The following is a 20,749-nucleotide window of genomic DNA, read 5'->3' as shown; positions in this document are numbered from 1 at the left end:
AGGCTGTGAGGCAGATGGGCTGCTGGGGTTCTGAGACGGAAGCAGGAGTGACCAGTTGAGGAGAGTCTGTGGCAGAAGTCCCAGGAGAGACGGGCCAGGGTAGTGTGGCAAGGATGGAGAAATGAGGCCGACTTCTGAGGTGGGCTGTAGAGAACAGTGGGTTGGACGTGGCCCCGCAAAGACGTGTGTCCACAGCCAACCCCGCAACCTGTAAGCATGGTCTTTGCCAGAAAAAGGGTGTTTTCAGATATGCTGAAGTTAAGGATCTTGAGATGAAATAATCCTGGATTATCTGGGTTGCCCCTAAATTCAGTGACATGTGCCCTCACAAAAGTGAGGCAGAGGGAAATTCGAGACACGCACAGAGGAGAAGATGGTGTGAGGACAGAGACGAGAGATGGGGGCGATGCGGCCACAAGCCAATGGATGCCTGGAGCCCCCAGAAGCTGGCAGAGGCAGGAAGGACCCTCCCCTGGAGCCTCCAGACTGAGCACAGCCCGGCCGGCACCTTGATTTTGAACTTCTGGCCTCCACATCTGTGAGAAAATAAGTACCTGTTGTTTTAAGCCACCAGGTTTGTGGTACGTTGGCATACCTGCCGTGGGAAACCAAAACAGATTTCAATACCAGGAAGTGGAGTGCTGCTGTAGCAAATACCTAAAAATGTGGCGGTGCCACAGGTTGGAAGGTTGGAAGAATTTTGAGAAACATGATTTTTAAAAACCCTAACTGCCTTGAAGAGACTGTTGTTATGAATATGGTCATTAAAGGTGACTCTGGTGATAGCCCAGAAGGAAGCGAGGAGCATGGTAGAGAAAGCACCCGTCATCTTTGAAGGTACATGTTACACAAACAGAGTGTTGGTAGAAATAGGAATATTAAAGATGCTACTGACGAGAGCTCAGAAGGGAAGAAGGAGCATAGTATTGGAAATGGTAAGAAAAGTGATTCTAGCTACACAGTGGCAGAAAACTGGCTTAGTTGTGTTCTACGGTGTGTGGAAAACAGAACTTGGAAGTGATGAACACGGATATTTAGCTGAGGACATTTTCAAGCGAAGTGCTGAAGACGTGGTCTGGTTTCTTCTTGCTGCCTGTAATAAAATGTCAGAGGAGAGAGATGAATTCAGGAAGGAACTGCTAAGCAAAAAGAAACCAGCACTTGATGATTTGGAAAATTCACAGCCTATCCAGATGGCAAAAAGATGGTAATATTAGGAGTTTGACTGTTAGAAAAACATGCTCTGGAGAGAAGGCCAAGTGTGTAGCTGTTCAGCCTTTTGCTAAAGGGATTAGTTGTTTGACTCATGGTGGCTCAGCCATCTCATGGGAGGAATAGAGAGGAGTTATCCAGGAAAGATCTGCAGAGCCTGGACCTCTGACACACATGGGAGACTCACAGGGTTTCTAAGAATGTGCTATCAGCAGAAGCACCACCAACTCGTGCTGAAGGGGACAGAGACAGGAAGAAATGAGAGAAGGCTATCAGACTTCCAAAATTCTGCACGCGGGAAAGAGGCTGATAGAGCTGCTCAGCTGCCAAGGTGAGCTACCCCTAAAGAAAAAGGAAGAATGACTCCAAGGCAGAGCCTGGGGCCCAGAGGGTGAAGCCATCACGGGCCCAGAGAGCAGAACCCTGACCCACAGTGACGTGTTCTCAGGTCTTGAAACCTCATGGAATTTTCCCTGCTGGATTTCAAACTTTATTGAGACTAGTGATCCCTTATGCCTTCTAATGTGTCTCCCTTTTGGACTAGGAATATCTGTCCTGCCCCAGCCTTGTATTTGGAAAGCAGATAATGTGTTTTCTAGTTTCGCAGATCCACAGCTGGAAAGGAATTTGCCCCAGGAGGCATCATACCCAGAGTCTCACCCATACCTGATTCCTGTGATTTAGAAGATAAGATCAGGGACTTTGAGCTGATGGTGTGTAGATGAGATTTGGGGATTTGGAGTTGATGCTCGAGTAGATTGGGTCTCTTGGAGATGTTGGGGTTAGGTGAATGTGTTTTGCATGTGGGATGGATGTGGATTTTGTTGGGTCAGAAGGCAGACTGTAGTATGTTAAGTGGTGTAGGTTAAGTGGTGACCCAGCCAAAAGATATGTCTACTTCTAACCCCCAGAACATGTGAATATGACTTTAGTTGAAAAAAAGATTTTTGCAGACATGTAAAGAATCTTGGGATGAAGAGACCATCCTTTATTATCCAGGTGGGCCCTACATTCAATAACAAGTATCCTTATAAGAGAAGGGCAGACACAAATTGTCTCAGTAGATTTTAAAAGATACATATTATACAAAGTATCTTCTCAGACCACAGTGGCATGAAGTTAGAAATCAATAACCAAAGGAAAACTGGAAAATTCACAGAATTGTGGAAATTAAGCAACACCGTTTTAAACAACCAACGGATCAAAGAAGAAATCAAAGAGAGATTAGAAAATACTTAGAGAAGAATAAAAACAAAAACACAACATACCAAAACTAATGGGATACAGTGAAAGCAGTGCTAAGGGGGAGATTTATAGCTATAAACACTTACGTTAAAGACAAGGAAGGTCTCAAATCAACAACCTAAATTTACAACTTAGGGTACTAGAAAAAGAAGAGTAAGCTAAACCCAAAGCTAGCAGAAGGAAGAGAATAATAAAGATTAGAACAGAAATAAACAAAATAGGGAATAGAAAAACAATAGAGAAAATCAATGGTTCTTCAAAAAGGTCAGCAATGTTGACAAACTTTTAGCTAGATGAACTAAGAAAGAAGACTCAAATTATGTAATCTGAAATGGAAGTAGGGACATCACTACTGATTCTTCAGAAATAGATTATAAGAGAGCACTATGAACAATTGTATGCCAACAAATTGGATAACCAAATGAAATGGACAAATACCTAGAAACACAAAGCCTATCAAAACTAAATCACAAAGACATGGAAAATCTGAATAGACCTATAACTAATAAGAAGATTGAATCACTAATCAAAAATCTCCCAACAAAGAAAAGCCCTGGACCTGATGGCTTCACTGAATTCTACCAAACATTTAAAGAATTAATACCCATCCTTCTCAAACTTTTCCAAAAGGTCGAAGAGGAGGGAGCACTTCCCAACTCATTTCATGAGGCCAGCATAACCCTGATAACAAAGCCAAATAAAGACACTACAAGAAAAGAAAACTACAGACCAATATCCCATATGCACATTGATGCAAATATCCTCAACAAAATGCTAACAAACAGAATTCAGTATGTTAAAAGGTTTTACACACCATGCCCAAGTGGGATTTATTTCTGGAATGCAAGGATGGTTCAACATATGAAAATTGATTAATATAATATGCCACATCAACAGAGTGAAGGAAAAACCACACGATCATCTCAATTGATGCGGAAAAAGCATTTGACAAAATTCAATACCCTTTCATGATAAACACACTGAACAAACTAGAAATAGTAGCCATATATGAAAGTAAAATAAAATCCATATATGAAAAACCTGTTATGAATATCATACTCAGTGGTGAAAAAGTAAAAAGCTTTTTCTCTAAGATAAGGAACAAGCCAAGGATGTCCACTTTTACCCTTTCTAGTCAACATAATACTGGGAATCCTAGCCAGAAAAATTAGACAAGAAAAAGAAATAAAACACATCCAAATTGGAAAAGAAGAATTTAAAACATTATCTCTGTTTGCAGATGATATGATTTTATATGTAGAAAACCCTAAAAATTCCACACACAGAGACATGAAAAAAAACCTGTCAGAACTAATAAATTAATTCAGCAAGGTAGCAGAATACAAAGTCAACGGAAAAATCAGATGCATTATCTCAGTATCAAAAAAACAAACAACCCAATCCAAAAATGGACAGAAGATCTAAATAGACATTTCTCCAAAGAAGATATACAGATTGCCAACAAATACATGAAAGGATGCTCAACATCACTAATCATTAGAGAAATGCAAATCAAAACTACAGTGAGATATCACCTCACACCAGTCAGAATGGCCATCATCAAAAAATCTACAAACAATAAATGCTAGAGAGGGTGTGGAGAAAAGGGAACCCTCTCACACTGTTGGTGGGAATGTACATTGATGCAGCCACTATGGAGAACAGTATGGAGGTTCCTTAAAAAACTAAAAATAGAAGTACCATACGACCTAGCAGTCCCACTACCGGGCATATACCCTGAGAAAGCCATAATTCAAAAAGAGTCATGTAACACAATGTTCATTGCAGCACTATTTACAATAGCCAGGACATGGAAGCAACCTAAGTGTCCATGAACAGATGAATGGATAAAGAAGATGTGGCACATATATAACATGGAATATTATTCAGCCATAAAAAGAAACGAAATTGAGTTATTTGTAGTGAGGTGGGTGGACCTAGAGTCTGTCATACAGAGTGAAGTAAGTCAGAAAGAGAAAAACAAATACCATATGCTAACACATATAGATGGAATCTTAAAAAAAAAATGGTTCTGATGAACCTAGGGGCAGGACAGGACAGGAATAAAGACACAGACGTAGAGAATGGACTTGAGGACACGGGGAGGGGGAAGGGTAAGCTGGCACAAAGTGAGAGAGTGGCATGGACATATATATACTACCAAATGTAAAATAGATAGCTAGTGGGAAACAGTCTCATAGCACAGGGAGATCAGCTCAGTGCTTTGTGACCACCTAGAGGGGTGGGGTAGGGAGGGTGGGAGGGAGACGCAAGAGGGAGGAGATATGGGGATATATGTATACGTATAGCTGATTCACTTTGTTGTAAAGCAGAAACTAACACACCATTGTAAAGCAATTATACTCCAATAAAGATGTTAAAAAAAATCAGATGCATTTTTGTACATGAGCAATGAACAATCTGAAAAGGAAATGACAAAACTCATTTCATTTATGATAGCATCATAAAGAATAAAATACTTAGGAATTAACCAAGGAGGTGAAAGACTTGTACAATGAAAGTTATGAAAATTGCTGAAAGAAAGACAAGCACGTGGAAACACATCCCACATTCGTGGATTGGAAGACTTAATATTGTTAAAATGTCAATATTACCCAAGTAATCTACAGATTCAATGCAATTCCTATCAAAATCCCAAAGATGTTTCTTGCAGAAAAAAAAAAAATCCATCCTAAATTTTTTATGGACTCTCAAGGGACCCAAATAGCCAAAACAGTCTTGAAAAAGAGCCAAACTGGAGGACTCAGAACTTACTATAAAGATAACACTAATCAAAACAGTGTGGTGTTGGCATAAAGACAAACAGACTAATGGAGCAGAATAGAGAGCTCAAAAATAAACCCTCACATATGTGGTCAACTGACTTTTGACAAGGGTGCCAAGACCCTTCAGTGGGGGAAAGGACAGTCTTTTCAACAATTGGTGCTGAGAAAACTGGATATCCACATGCAAAATAATGGAGTTTGACCCTTACCTAATACAATATACAAAAATTAATTCAAGGGACTTCTCTGGTGGTCCAGTGATTAAGAGTCCGTGTTCCCAGTGCAGGGGGCCCGGGTTCGATCCCTAGTCAGGGAACTAGATCTCACATGCCGCAACTAAAGATACTTGCGTGCCGCAACGAAGATCCCACATGCCTCAACTAAGACCCAGCGCAGCCAAATAAGTAAATAAATATATATATTTTTAATTAACTCAAAATGTATCAGGGGTATAAATGTAAAACCTAAAACAATAAAACTCTTAAAAGACAACATAGGACCAAAACTTAATGACATTGGATTTGGCAGTGATTGCTTGGATAGAATACCCAAGGCACAGGCAACAAAAGAAAAAATAGACAATTTGGACTTCCTTGAAATTTAAAAAGAAAAAAAAATTGTACAGAATGGAAGAAAGTGTTTGCAAGTCATATTTCTGACAAGGAATTACTATCCAGAATATCTAGACAGTTCCTAAAATTCAACACAAACTCAGACAACTTGAGTAGACATTTCTCCAGAGAAGATATACGAATGGCTGATAAGCACATGAAAACATGCTCAACATCACTAATCATAGGGGAAATGCAAATCAGAACTGTAATGAGACCCACCCCATACCCAGAAGGATGGCTACTGTAAAAAGTAAGTAAACAAGTGCTGGTGAGTCGGATGTGGAGAAATTGTAACCCTTGTGCACTGTTGATGGGATGTAAAATGGTGCAGCCGCTCTGGAAGACAGTACAGAGGTTTCTCAAAAAATTAAACATAGAACTACCATGAGCACCAACAATTCCACTTCTGAGTAATACCCCAAAGAATTGAAAACAGGATCCCAAGGAGATACTTGTACCATGTTCGTAGCAGCATCATGGACAGTAGGCAAAAGGTGGAAGCAACCCAAGTGTCCATCAATGGGTGATACATGAACAAAATGTGGTCCGTCCATACAATAGAACATTCAGCCTTAAACAGGAAGGAAATTCTGACACCTGCTACAGCATGGATGAACCTTGAGGACACTATGCTAAATGAAATAAGCTGGTCACAAAAGGACAAATACTGTCTGATTCCACTATACAAGGTCCCTAGAGTCATAATCATAAAGACAGAAGGTAGAATCAGGGTTTCCAGGGGCTGGGGACAGGGGGATGGGAAGTTATAATTGGGACAGAGTTACAGTTTTACAAGATGAAAAGTCTGTGGATGGATGTGGTGACAGTTGCACGTTATGAATGTATTTCATACCAATGAGCTGTGCACTTAAAAATGGTTAAGATGGTAAATTTTATGTGTATTTTACCACAATTTTTTTTAACAATAAAAAGGAATGAACTATTGATACCCACAGAGAAAAGAGTAGAGGGAGTTTTGAGACACAGAGTGGAAGGGCCACCCGAGGATGGAAGCAGAGGTTGGAGGGATGCAGCCACAGGTCAGGGAACCCTGGAGACTCCAGAGGGTGCGAGCCTGTGGGCTCCCAGACCGAACTCTGAGGCTGCGTTTGTGGAGTTACACGTCCCGAAGTTATGGTGTTTCCATGGCAGCCACAGGAGACGCAGATGCTGGACCCTTCTTCCGTTGCCCTGAGGGAGAAGTTTAGCAGACCATCTGGGGACTTCCCTGGTGGTCCGGTGGTTAGGACTCAGCACTTTCACTGAGGTGGCCCGGGTTCAGTCCCTGGTCGTGAACTAAGATCCCGCAAGCCGTGCGGTGCTGCCAGAAAAAACTAGAAAAAATAAAAATAAAAGACCATCTTTTATAAAAATAAAAGACCATCAACAGCATTTGTCATCGGGGAAATGCAAATTAAAACAACAACAAGATCCCACTCCACACCTGTCAGAATGGCCAAAATCCAGAGCACTGGCAACACGAACACTCAGCAGCAGGAGCCCTCCTCGCTGCTGGCGGGAGCGCAGGACGCTGCGGCGCTTCGGAAGGCAGCTGCGTGGCTTCTCGCAAAACTAAACCCCCTCTCACCGTACGATTCAGCCATCAAGCCCCTTGGTACTTACCCGGAGGAGCTGAAAACGTACGTCCACACAAAAACCTGCACGCAGATGTTTATAGCAGCTTTCATCATAGTTGTCAAAACTTGGAAACAGCTAAGGTGTCCTTCAGAAAGTGAACGGATACATAAACAGTGGTCCATCCAGACAGAGAAATATTACTCAGCACTACAAAGAAAGGAGCTATCAAACCACGAAAAGACATGGAGGAACCTTCAGTGCATATGACTGAGTGAAAGAAGCCAGTCTAGAAGGCTACCCACCGTGTGCTCCAGTTCTGTGACATTCTGGAAAAGGTAAAGCTGTGGAGATAGTGAAAGGATGAGTGGTTGCTGGGGGTTGACGGGGAGGGATGAACAGGCAGAGCCGAGGATTTTTTAGGGCAGGGAAACTACTCTGTGTGATGCTGTCATGGGGGACACACGTCGTCATACGTTTGTCCAAACCCCCAGAAGGCACAACAGGGAGCGTGAACCCTCATGTAAACTACAGGCTGTGGGTGGTGATGAGGGTCATTGGTTGTAACGAACGTTTTCATCGGGGGTGTTGATGGTGGAGGAGGCTGTGAGGTGGGGGCAGGAGGTACATGAGAACTCTGTACCTTCTGCGAAATTTTGCTGCAAACCTAAAACCGCTCTAAAAACTCTTTTAAAACTGAGAACGAGAAAGCTGTGTGTGGAGCCCATTACCTTTTTCCACCGAGGTGAAAGGGACAGTCGTGGCCAAGAGCGGACTAATGTTGGGGGACAGCGTGCTCTTCAGTGAAGGCAGTCTGGGCGCCGAAGCCCCGTGACGGGGGCGCTGCCTCGTAGTGTGCGGACGGAGGCCCCCCGGTGCTCTGGGCCCTCTGGGGGGGATGGGCCTTCCAGGCACTCCTTCCCACCTGTGCTGCCCCAGAAGGAGGGCAGGTGGCCCTTCAGCGACTGGCGTGACTGCTGCGGCACCAGAGACCACGGGTCCTGAGCGCCGAGCCCTTGGCCCCGCTGACCGAGGTCTTGTTCTCCCGCCAGCTGGACATTTTATGCAACGAGGAGATCCTTGGCAAGGACCACACGCTCAAATTCGTCGTTGTCACAAGGTGGAGATTCAAGGTGAGACTTTGACATGATACGTTGTATGTGATTTTCAGAATCTGCTCGGAACAGCAGCTGCTTTTGTGGGCACATTTGTTTTCTGGAGCTTAGGAATGACTACCAGACCAGGCACGGGGTTGTCGGGAACGCAGCCGTTCTGAAGTCATCGGCCTCAGAGTTGTGTGGTCGGGGAAGGCGTGGCCTCCAGGCCCTGACTCGCCCCACCCCTCCTGGTGGAGGTGACCGATGTCCGGGGAGGGAGTGGCCGCTGCAATCAGAGGACACGTCCCCTCGAGCCGCAGCGCCTCTCTCTGGAACAGGAGGCAGATGAGTGGGACCCCATCTTCAGGGGCTGCCTGGGAGCAGGGGAGAGACAGCCTGGCCGACACCCCCAGCTGGAGCCGAGGTCTGAGGGCGAGTGGGGCACAGAGAGAAAGGGCAGGAGCAGGTGTGGGGACGGGCGTGGGGCCCATCCTCGGCCGCTGACGAGTGTGGGACCGTCGCCAGCCTGTCCCCTTCAGGGTCACCGGTGCCGCTCCCTTGCCCCCTTGTCTTGCAGAAAGCACCGCTCCTGCTGCACTACAGACCCAAGATGGACCTGCTGTGAGCCGCGGCACAGCAAAGACTCAGCCGCCCGGGGGCCCCGCGAGGACGCAGCCAGGTGGGGCCGCCAACGCGTAGGGTGCTGCCCTGGGCGCCGTTTGGACTGGATCCCGAGCAGAGAATACGTATCACTTCTGTATGAGAATCACACTCGCCGAGCCGCCCCGGCACAGGGTTGCAGGCGGGACGCGCCTCGCGGCCGGAGCCACCTCTGCTCCGGCTCGCCGACCAGCGGGAGGGTGCGGCGACGGCCTTCATCCCGACCCGTGACCTTTGCTTGCTTTCCAGGTCTTGAAAATCTCGGTCACTTCCGTTCAGTTTATGAATTAGGTTTCACGATAAGCCCCCAAAATAACTTGTACGTTTATTGAATCCTTCCTAAGTTATTGACAAAATGTCTTTTCACGGTGAATGACGATATTTATGTTGCCTTTAGCTTCCTGAAGACTTAGAAGATATATAAAAATTTAATTTAAAAGCATACCAAAAGAGGTTTCCATGAGTATCGTGAGTTAACCATGGTATTTCATTTTCCACGTCAGGGAACGTGAAGCCGAGGGCTGCCCTGACTCGCGGGGGCCCGCGGCCCGGCTGGGGGGCTGCACCCTGACCCCGATGCGGCCGCCCCGCCCGGTCAGCAGGGCGGGCCGGAAGACGACAGTTCGCAGGACGATTCTTGTTCTCAAAAATTGCTTCTCTTAAATAGGGCACAGGTGGTTCAGTGCCGTCGTTTTACTTCCCGCTTATTCTTTCCCATTTTTGTTTTGCTGAAGAGATTGATGGTGGTGGCGGGGGGCCTTTCCCGAGACGGCGCCCCCGTCCGCGGCGGGGCTGGTGCCCAGGGGGCGTGCCTCCACCAAAGCCCCACGTGTGCAGACCCCGGGTCCCACCGCGCCCGCCTTCGGAGGTGGGCACGGAGCAGCTGGCACTCTGGCCACTGTTGGCGGGGACGCTGGAGCCACAGAGGGCGGGCGGGCGGGCCCCTGTGCGGCTGCGGCTGCCTGTCCAGTGACTTAATGACCTGCAGCGCGGGCAGACGCAGCACACCCTCTGTTAGCCCTTTCTCCTCCCAAATGTTAATATTTTTGTGGAATTGGAGAATAAACTCTTTGCCGGCACATCCATTTTTGTTCCTTTAAGGTAGTAACTTGGAATGTGTGAAGACAGGAACGAGGAGATGGGCCTTCTCCGGGTGGTAAGCTGGTCCCCGCTCCATGGCCGTCCCTGTCCGCATCCGGTGGCTTCTGCCTGACCTTTGGGCTCCTCCCTTTCTGTCACCTCCTGCATCACCAGGGCCCTGGGGTCCTGGGGCCGCTTCATTTGGTAGGTGGTCCTGACAGTGGCTTGAGAGCCGGGTTTTCCATGAAGAACTTCACCTTGGTGACTAGAATTTTTCTTGAACTTGCTTTGGCAGTGGTGGTTGGGCTCATCGACATTCAAGTTTGTTTGTTTTTTTCTGCTTCCTGTTTCATACTTATAAATGTCAGAAGCAGCTCCTTAGTGATGGGAAAAGCAAATTAACTCAGTCCAAGTGGTTTTAATATAAGGCCTTTCAAAAACATAAAACCAAGTGTTTCTTAGGAATTGGTCAAAATTCATCTCTTTGTTTCAGCCTGTTATTCCCGGGACTGTTTGAATTATTCAGTTACCTGAGCTTGCTGTTCGTCCAGATCATTTTTTAGGGTTACTATTCAAGGGTTCAGTGAGTAGATGTGTATGACTAAGTATTACCTGTCTACCTCAAATACACATTTCTGCTGAAGCATTCTGTAAAACCGTGTGTTCTCAATGCAGTTGAAGTGTAACATTAGAATTTAGGTATTTTCCTGTGTGATGAAAGTAAGGAAGGATTAAACAGTATGAGCGTCCAAATTCAAATAAAATTAATTCACAGGTCAGATTAAAATGGACCTGGCTGTATAATCTCATAGTATATATTTGTAACTTTGCAGCTATCTTTGCAATCACTTGAATTTGCTATGGTGCTAAGTTGATGTACTTAATACACAGAGAGGTGGAGATGAGTCAGAGCTGGCGTCACCACCCCCACTGGGCCCTGACCACCTGCTGATCCCACGTTTGTAACCGTGTCACCCTGATGAAACCTCAGCAGCAGAAGTACCCATTTTTCTAAGATGTCCTCGTGCAGACCGTCTTCACCACAAGAGATCCCTGTTCCCGCCACCTCTGGTCTGACCACAGCCTTATGGGGACGGAGCTGGGGGCCTCGCCGTCAGAGGGAAACTTTCACTTTTCTCTCATGTCCGTTTAACATCAAAGGCAGGATTTTATCTTTTCCAGCATGAAAGCCAGGATCAGTTAGAGATTGGATCCTATTAAGTTTTGTTTTGTTTTTTTTTTAACGGATGGAGTTACTGTGAAGTAGTTTTCACAGCTATTTATGCTGGTAAAACAAACGCTGTCAGTTACCGAACGGCACCCTCATCAGCAGCGTGGGCCCGTCAGCAGCACAGGGTCTCACTAGGTACAGGCGTCATGAAAATAGAAGATTCAGATAGAATATATAATATTGAATTTAAGATTTGGGGGGTTAAAAAGAAGAAAACTTAACTTTATAAAATTATTTATTCTATTTTAAGCCTTCTATCATATTTTCCCATCCAATTGTTTGGTTTCAGTGGTCCAGCTTTATTTACAGGCATATAAGGTAAAGTTGTGAGGTGTTTGGCAAGCTTCTTCTTTTTACTTTGAGTAGCGTTTCATTTGTGTGTGTTGTTGTACGTGGATGAGGAGCAGTTTACGCTTCTGTGCAACAGGCTGCAGCGCGCGTTCACTAGACTTACGTTGCATTGTCCGTAGCGTCTGTTCTGCTGAATTGAGGCAGTGTAGGCAGACTCTCAGAACATGTACGTTCAGCTCTTTGGTTTTCCTTTTCCGTCGTCGTTCTCATGAAAACACTGCTGCTGGGAGTGCGCGTGGGCCTGTGCAAGGGGCCTGGGCCGTGGGTAAGAGTGAGTGACCGGCCAGCGGCCGCAAGGTGACACGTGGCCTAGACTGGCCTCGTGCCTCAGACCCCGCGTGCTGGTGGCCCGGGACGCACCCCTGTGTCGACCACAGATGTGACGGTGCTACTTCCCCAGGCTCCTGAGCCCGCCAGGGCGTGCGGCCTTGATGCCTCCTCGTGGCATTTGAGGTCTTTAGAAATTCGTTTGTTTTTTCTTCAAAGCCCACAGGATGGATTTTACAGTGATTTTGAAGTGTGTCATTGGATTGAATATTATAGGAACAAGCCAGCTGATTTCTACTTTGTACGTGAATATTTGATGTGCTCTCAAAACATTGAAAACACATGTAGTGCAGATAAATCACAAAAAGTTCAGTTTCTCTGTTTCCTCAGGAAATCATTTACACTCCAGCACATCACATGTGACCTTAGTGTGATAAACCAATGTGTTCCTCTGCCTTGGTATTTAAACAAACTAAATAGGTTAGGATAAGTCGGTTAGAAAACGATTCAAGTGACACCGAAATCATCACTGAGATTCTGTCCCTTCCTGGGGACTGCCGGGCCCCTCACCAGCTCACGTGAGTCTCCGCGTCCATGGGTGCATCTGAAGTTTACGTGTCCCCTAGAACGTGTGTAGCATTAGCGTAAATGTCTATTTCAACAGCTTCATTGGGTGCAAGAAAACCATTTTTCCCGTATGATGCAGCGTTCAGGGGCGAGAGCCCTTGCCGGCCCTGGCATCCCGTGTGGAGATTGGGGGCTCTGGGGGATTGTGGAGGTGACGCTGCAGACAAATGTTTTTGACTGTTTAGTTTGGAAGTTTACATTTTTTATGCTTTGTGTTGGTGTGTAATTTTTTGTACTCTTGGTGGCTAGTTTTTATCTAAAATCTTTTTTGGAATATTGCTTAACTGTTTTGATTTTATGATAGTGAAGCTTGTACTCAGTGTTTTGCCAATTGATATTATATGCTTGTAATAAAAGCAAAAGGAAAACCTACCTAGTTCTCTGAGGCTGGACATTTGTTACCTAAGATGTTTGTAAGAGCGTGAGATAGGTGCCCTGTTAAGGTGATACAGTGTAACGAAGAGTCCGTGGGTATTGGTGAGGGCGCATACACGCCACACCAGGCCCTCCCCTCCCACCCGCGGCCTGGACCCTCACAGGTTAATGACTCTGCCCCACATGGTGTTTGTGACTGTCACCTTGGTTGCAGAACTTCATTAAGCTGGCCCAGTGTTGGCACCCGAGGTTTGGTGGGGCCTCTGGGAGCCCACACTCGCCTGTTTGCTTGGAGAGAGAACTGTCTTTGGTTTGCAGCTGTGTGTGCAGGGAGCCTGTGTTAAAGAAAACCTCTGATCCCGTGAGCGGTGGACCGCCGGTGGGAGTTGCACCCTCTCTTGGCGTGTTAGGACACGTGTGCATACACGTTTCTCGTGAGGGTGCCCTCTGCCTCGCTTTTGTTCTGTCCAGGCCTTGGTGGGGGGCGGTGAGTGATACCCACCCACACGGGAGGGCCCAGCCCACCGGCTCTAAGACTCATCTCTTCTGGGAACACCCTCACACACACTCCAGAGTAATTTTAATCTCGGCACTGGGGCCCTGCCAGGTCGACATGTGAAATCAGCTATCGCAGACAGCTTACTATACCCAAAACTTCTAATTTTTTAAGGTTAAGTAATTTACAGCAATCTTGAAAATCTGAGGAAACTAGAATTGAAAAAAAGGGAGAATATGTTGACCAAAATTATGCTCTCGTGGGTTTCAGATCATTAAACTTAAAAGATAAATTTAGTCTTAAGAAACTGATTTTACCTATTTTACTTATGTTTGGTAAGTCGTTTACTCCACCTAACGAATGTCAAGATGCCAAAGCCGCGTGTAAACGTCCACGTTCACCGAGGCGCTGGGCGAACAGCAGGGCTGGCAGGAAGCAGGCTTCATCCGGCCCCATTCGCTGGGCTCCACATGGGCAACGAGCCGGGGCCCCAGACGCCAGGAAAAGGCGACTCCAGGAAAGAGTGAGAAGGAGATTAGCCAGGCCCAAGGCTCCCCTGCCCCCCAGCGCCTGAGCCTGGGAGGAAGGGCTGCTGACGGACAGTTAGCTGCGCCCACCCGTAGCGCTCACGGGAGATCTGCTTCTCCAGCAAGACTCTGTTTGCATGAACATGTAAGTCCCGCTTTAACCGGCAGCGCTGTTACAGATGTGATCCTGCATCCCCTGCCGTGAGACAGAGGCTTTGGAGGCCGCAGGAAAGGAGCACACAGCACGCACGGCCAGGGACCTCCGCCATACCTGCTGCCTGGCCGAGGGTAAATGTCTCCCTTTGACTTTTGGTTCTTAACGGATAAAACCCCCAGTGGGGCCAGCAGTCCTCGTAGGGGCAGCTGTGGCCAGGCCCGGGGGATGGGGCCCTCCTGCTAGGTCGGTAGCCTCGCGGCGCCCTCTCCCAGTTGCGCTGGAGCGCAGCCGTGCTCCTGTAAGTAACAGGCGACCCCTCCGTCCAGGTGGCACGCAGCACCCCGTGCATTTGGTGTGTTTTGGTTTTACGTGGCAGGTGGCCATGAGATGCCTGCCCAGTGCCTGAGGCCTGTCGGTCTCAACCACCAGCAGGCTGACGTGTCCGTCGGACTCTTGTTGCAGCCTGATTGTCTCTGGATTTTATTTGAATGTGAAAATGTAAATCATTTGACAATGAATCCTGTGGGGTTTTTTTTTATAATGTGTATTGGATACTATAATAACAAAGTTGCTTCTTTAGGAACATTTTTAGTCAAAAATCTTTTGAGGCGTAAGCAGATCTGGCCTTTATAACAAACAGACCAAGTATAAAAATGTACCAACTAAGTACGTATTCTTGTTGGTGGGAAATGGCTTTTTCCACTAACATCTCAGGAAGCACAAAGCAGGCATTAATTCCAGCTCGGTCCTGGGAGGCGTTTCTGGCGATTCTACTGTTTACAGGCTGTTGTCTGTAGGACCCCAGGGCTTGGGCGGGGAGGTCCTGGGACCCCAGGGCTCTGGGGGGGGCGGGGAGTCCTGGGACCTCAGGGCTTGAGCAAGGAGGTCCTGGGCCTCCAGGGCTCTGGAGGGAGGGGTGTGGTCCTGGGACCCCAGGGCTCTGGAGGGAGGGGTGTGGTCCTAGGACCCCAGGGCTCTGGAGAGAGATGGGGAATGGTCCCAGGACAGCCAGGGCTTCTGAGAGTCAGGGGTCCCCGGGATCCACACTTCTCTTCCGGGTCCTGCGTGGTGCCTTGGCTGTGCAGGTGTTACAGGTGTTACTCCTCCCGCCCCTCGGCTGTCTCTGAGCCCACACCCAGGGCAGCGGGAGGGGCCCAGAGCCCCATCTCCTGCGAACGCAGCCAACACAGATTGAAATACTGCCTGATGGAGCTGCGGCTGGTCCGGTGGGGCCCCCGGGGACCTGCCAGAATCGCAGGGTGTGTGTGCTGTTTGTCGTCCAGTGTTGCCTTTTCACCCATGACGCTCGTGCGCTCAGACCCCCTTCAGGGTCTTGCAAAGGGGCTTCCGGGTTTTCCTCCTACAGGCCTCACATATTTCTAGTTTGGTATATTTCTTGTATTTTCTCAGGGAGGTGGGGCATCTGGTTATGTGGAATAGAGAAAACACTGGTGTTTGTACCGCATCTGCTGGTCCCGAGAGCGGCTGGTGGGTGTCCTGGACGCCCACCCAGGCAGCAGCGTCACAGCAAACACACGGACCCCTTTGCTCCTCTGCGGGCTGCATCTGCACGGCTGCATCTCGAAGAATATTGGCGGTGAAGGAAGCTTGCTGTGCGTTCCGACTTGAGTGAGGAGATTCTAAACGTCTCCATTTAAGCACAGTTGTGGAGTTTTGATAAATACCGTTGACTAAGTCGAGAAATTTCCTTCTGTTAAAGCTCACTAGACATTTTAGAATGTGTAATTTCCATTTTTTAAATTACAAATTTTAAGTAAAAAAAAAAAAAATTTAACCTTTCTGTTTTGTTTTTGGATTTTTAACACATACACAGATTCATGCAACCACCACTACAATCAGGACACAGAATGGCTCCATCATCCCAGGACCTCCTGAGTGCCGGTCCTTTTCTGCCACCACCCCCCGTAATTCCTGGCAACCACTGATCTGCGGCATTATAATCTTGCCTTTACCAAGGCCAAGGCGGCTCCAGCTCCCGCTCAGGTTCCCACAAAGGCTCCCGAGTAGAGACCTTTATCTGCCCATGTGAGGACAGAAGGACTAGTGTGACCCCTGGGCTGCTGTCTGCATGGGGCTGGTGTCCTGTGCTATTTGTACAAGTAAACCTGAGGCAGGATCTGTCAAAAAAAAAATGTCGTGTAAATAGAATTGTACACGTCACCTTTGAGACTGGATTCCTTGACTCAGCATACTGCCTTTGAGATCTATCTGAGTGGCCGAATAGTTCATACTTCCTGTGACATGGATGGACCACAGTTTGCCAGTTTACCTGATGAAAGGCTTTTGCATTTTCAATTTTTGATGATTGTGAACCTCATGTACAGGTTTGCATGTGGACATAAGGTTTGTTTCTCTACAAAGTAGGATTTCTGGGTCGTATGGTGAGTGTATGTTTAACTTTAAGAAACTGCTGAACAGGATTTTCCTGATGATTCAGTGGTTAAAATCCGCCTTCCAATGCAGCGGGCACGGGTTCTATCCCTGGTTGGAGAACTAAGATCCCACATGCCGCGTGGTGTGGCCAAAAAAAAAGAAAAAGAGAAAAGAAACCTCCGAACGACAGTTTCCAGACTGGCTGCCCGACTTTGCATTTCCAGCTGCAAGGCCTGAGCCATTCCAGGCACCCCACATCCCAAACTGTCAGTGTTCTCTTTGATTTTAGACGTTTTTGATGGTGTGTAGTGGTATGTCATTGTGGTTTGAATTCGCATTTCCCTAATGGCTTTGACGTTGATCATCTTTTCATGTGCTTATCTGTCATTATATCAACTTTGGTGCAGTGTCTATTCATGTCTTTTGCCTACTTTTTTTTTTTTTTTTTTGCCTACTTTTTAACTGAGTTATTTTCTTACTGAGTTTTGAGAGTTTTTATATATTCTGGATACAAGTCCTAAGTTTGATATGTGATTTGCAAATAGTTCTCCCAGTATTTATCTTGTGTTTTCATTTTCTTTACACTGTCTTTGGCAGAGCAAATGTTTTTGATTTTGATGAAGTCCAATTGATTTCTTCGTTTATGAATTATTTTATGGGTTATGCTTTTGGTATCATGTCTAAGAACTCTTTGACAAAGGCCAGGTCATGAAGGTATTTTTCTGTTTTCTTACAAACATTTCATAGTTTTGTGTTTTACACTGATGTGTGATTCATTTTGAATTAATTGTAAGATGTGAGGCTTAGGTTGAGGTTCGATTATTTGCATGTGGACGATCAACTGATCAACTTTTCATCACTGTTGAAAAGGCTGTCGTTTCTCCACTGGATTCACTTGCACTGTTGTCAAAGGTCAAACGGCCATATTTATGTGGATCTGTTTCTGGACTCCTTATCATTAATTTCTGATCATTGACTGTGTATTTGTCCTTTGCTGATACCATACTGTTTGGATTGTTGTTGCTTTATGGAAAGCATTCAAATTGGGTAGAGTGATTTATCCAACTTTGTTCTTCTTTGTAAAAATTATTTTAGCTACCCTGGCTCATTTACCCTGCCATATAAATTTTGCACTCTTCTTATCTATATCTAAAAAATGTTCTGCTGGGAGTTCTGGAATTGTGTTAATTCTATAGATCACTTTGGGGGAGATGACATCTTGACTATGTTGGTAACCGAGCAGGACCCTGGGGGGCCTTCCCGGGACAAACATCCCCCACCATGTCCACCGCCTGCCTCTTGTTTGTAGAAAACCTTTAGCCTCCTAGGCCTTCCCTGAGTTCCAAAGAATACATTTAATCAGAGAAGTGAGAAAATGCAGAAACAAAGGAAAACAGCCAAGCAAGACAAAATAATAATAGTTTAGCCATTAAATAGTCAAGGACCTTTAGTTCCTCCTCGAGGGCTATAGATACTATTCTGAGCCATATTCTTGAGCTGTTTTGCAGATTCTGAAACCCCCCACCAGGTGGAAGAAGTTAACTGTATGCTGCCCACAAACACATAGACTCGAGACTGGCTGAAACCAGGTTGATGATGTTGACTCCTAATTACCTCACCACCAACCAATCAGAAGAAGGTCCACAAGCTGATCACACACCCCTCGACCCCCGTCTCTCACCCTGTCTTTAAAACCCTTTCCCTGAAAGCCATCGGGGAGTTTGGGTCTTTTGAGCACTAGCTGCCCTGGACTCCTTGCTTGATGCCTGCAATAAATGCTGCACTTTGCTTCACCACAACCCGGTGTCAGAAGATTGGCATTACTGTGTGCTGGTGAGTGGACCCAAGTTTGGTTCAATAACACGTTGAGTCTTTCAGTCTATGAGCATGTTATGTCTCTTCGTTTATGTAGGTCTTCTTTCATGTCTTTTATCAGGATTTTGTGCATACAGATCCTGTGCATGTTTGGTTAGATTTATACCTAAGTCTGTCTGTCTGCTTTTCTCTCTCTCTCTCTTTCTCTTTCTCTCTCTCCCTCACACATGCATTCTTTCTTTCAAGGCTGCTGTTGTTTTCAATTGCAGTTTTCAATATTTTATTGCTTTTTATTGCTTGTACATAGTAATAGGATTGATTTTTGTGTGTTACCCTGTGACCATATTGTTTTAGATTAGTCTGGGATTTTCTACATAGACAATCATGTAGTCTGTGAATAGGAGAAGTTTTGTATCTCCTTTTCCAATCTATATTACCTTTATTTCCTTTTCTTGCCTTATTGCACTGGCTGGATCCTCCAACACTGAGTAGGAGTGGTGAGAGAGGACATTTTTACCTTGTTTCTTAGGGGGAAATCATTCAGTATTTCACCGTTTAGTGTTACACAATTACACAATTCTGTACATCACAATTCATAGAATTGTATACTAAAGGAAAAAGGTCTTAGTGTATCATAATTTAAAAAATAAATTAAAAAAACAGCAACTACCATCAGTAAACAATTGGAATTTGAAATTAAAAACACAATACCATTTACAGTAGTACCAAAAAGAAATTAAATACATAGGTATAAACCTAACTAAATATGTATAAGATCTGCATGAGGAACTATAAAGTTCTGATGTAAGAAATCAAAGATCTGAATAAAGGAGAGAGATTCCATGTTCATGGTACAATACCATTTACAGTAGTACCAAAAAGAAATTAAATACATAGGTATAAATCTAACTAAATATGTATAAGATCTGCATGAGGAACTATAAAGTTCTGATATAAGAAATCAAAGATCTGAATAGATGGGGAGAGATTCCATGTTCATGGGTAGGAAGACTTAATACTGTCAAAATGTCAGTTCTTCCCAACTGGATTTATAGGTTCCATGTAGTCCCAATTAAAATCCCAGCAAGTTTTCTTGCTGATATTGACAAACTCGTTCTGAGGTTTATATGGAGAGGCAAAGACCCACAAAAGCCAACACAATATTGAAAGAAAAGAACAAAGTTGGAGGATTCACACTACCCTACTTCAAGACTTACTATAAAGCTACAATAACCAAGACAGTGTGGTATCAGTGAAAAAAGAGACAAACAGATCAGTGAAACAGAATAGAGAGACCAGAAACAGACCCATGCAAATATAGTCAACTGTTGACAAAGGAGCAAAGGCAATTCAATGGAGAAAAGGTAGTCTTTCCAACAAATGGTGCTGGAACAACTGGACACTGATATGCCAAAAAAAAAAAAAGCGAGAGAAAGAAAAAAGAAACTAAGCACAGAATTTAAGCCCTTCACAGTAATTAACTTGAAATGCATCATAGCCCTACATGTAAAATTAAAAACTATAAAATTCCTAAAAAATAACATAGAAAATCTAGATAATCCTGGGTTTGGCAGCAGCTTCTTAGGTACAACACCAAAAAGCATGAAAGAAAAAACTCGTAAGTTGGTTTTCATTAAAATTAACAACTTATGCTCTGTGAAAGATACCATCAAGAGAATAAAAAGACCTCAGACTGGCAGAAAATCTTTGCAAAGCACAAAACACAACACATCTGATAAAGGACTGTTATCTAAAATATACAAGGAACTCTTAGAACTCAACAATAAGAAAACAACTCAAAAAATTGGCAAAAGTCCTAACAGACACATCACAAAAAAGATACACAAATGGCAAATAAGCATATGAATAGACACTCAAAATCATATGTCATTTGAGAATTGCAAATTAAAATAATAATGAGACACCTATTAGATTGTCCAAAATCCAGGACAGTGACAGCACCGAATGCTGGCGAGGAGGCGGAGCAGCGGGCACTCGCATCGCTGCCGCTGGGAACGCAGAATGCGGCAGCCACGCTGGAAGACAGGTTGGTGGCTTCTCACAAAACTGAACATGCTCTCACCATACAACCCAGCAGTCGTGCTCCTTGGTATTTACCCAGATGAGCTGAAAACTTTCATCCACACAAACTCTTCACAAATGTTTATAGCAGCTTTATGCATAGGTACCAAAACATGGAAACAACCAAGGTGTCCTTCAGAAGGTGAATGAATAAACTG

General features: G+C 45.3%; 1 protein-coding gene across 8 annotated transcripts in view; it reads left to right on the top strand.

Moving 5' to 3' along the window:
- Positions 1-19,972, top strand: part of PCGF3 (polycomb group ring finger 3) — a 61,724-nt gene extending 41,752 nt beyond the window's left edge. For 7 of the 8 annotated variants that reach the window (XM_082389972.1, XM_082389968.1, XM_082389970.1 and 4 more), the window contains 2 exons: positions 8,485-8,565; positions 9,107-13,117. In XM_082389972.1, coding sequence (XP_082246098.1) covers positions 8,485-8,565; positions 9,107-9,154 — 129 coding nt within the window. In that variant the 3' untranslated portion in view covers positions 9,155-13,117. Of the gene's footprint in view, positions 1-8,484; positions 8,566-9,106; positions 14,432-15,710 lie in introns of those variants that run through there. The other variant, XR_014243958.1, reaches the window with a different exon arrangement.
- The last annotated feature ends 777 nt before the right edge of the window (positions 19,973-20,749 follow it).

The sequence above is a fragment of the Balaenoptera borealis genome (genome assembly GCF_965194805.1).
Source record: "Balaenoptera borealis genome assembly, chromosome: 4".
NCBI lineage: Eukaryota > Metazoa > Chordata > Mammalia > Artiodactyla > Balaenopteridae > Balaenoptera > Balaenoptera borealis.
Note: the sequence above shows the minus strand (reverse complement) of the source record. Positions and strands in the feature narration are given on the sequence as shown.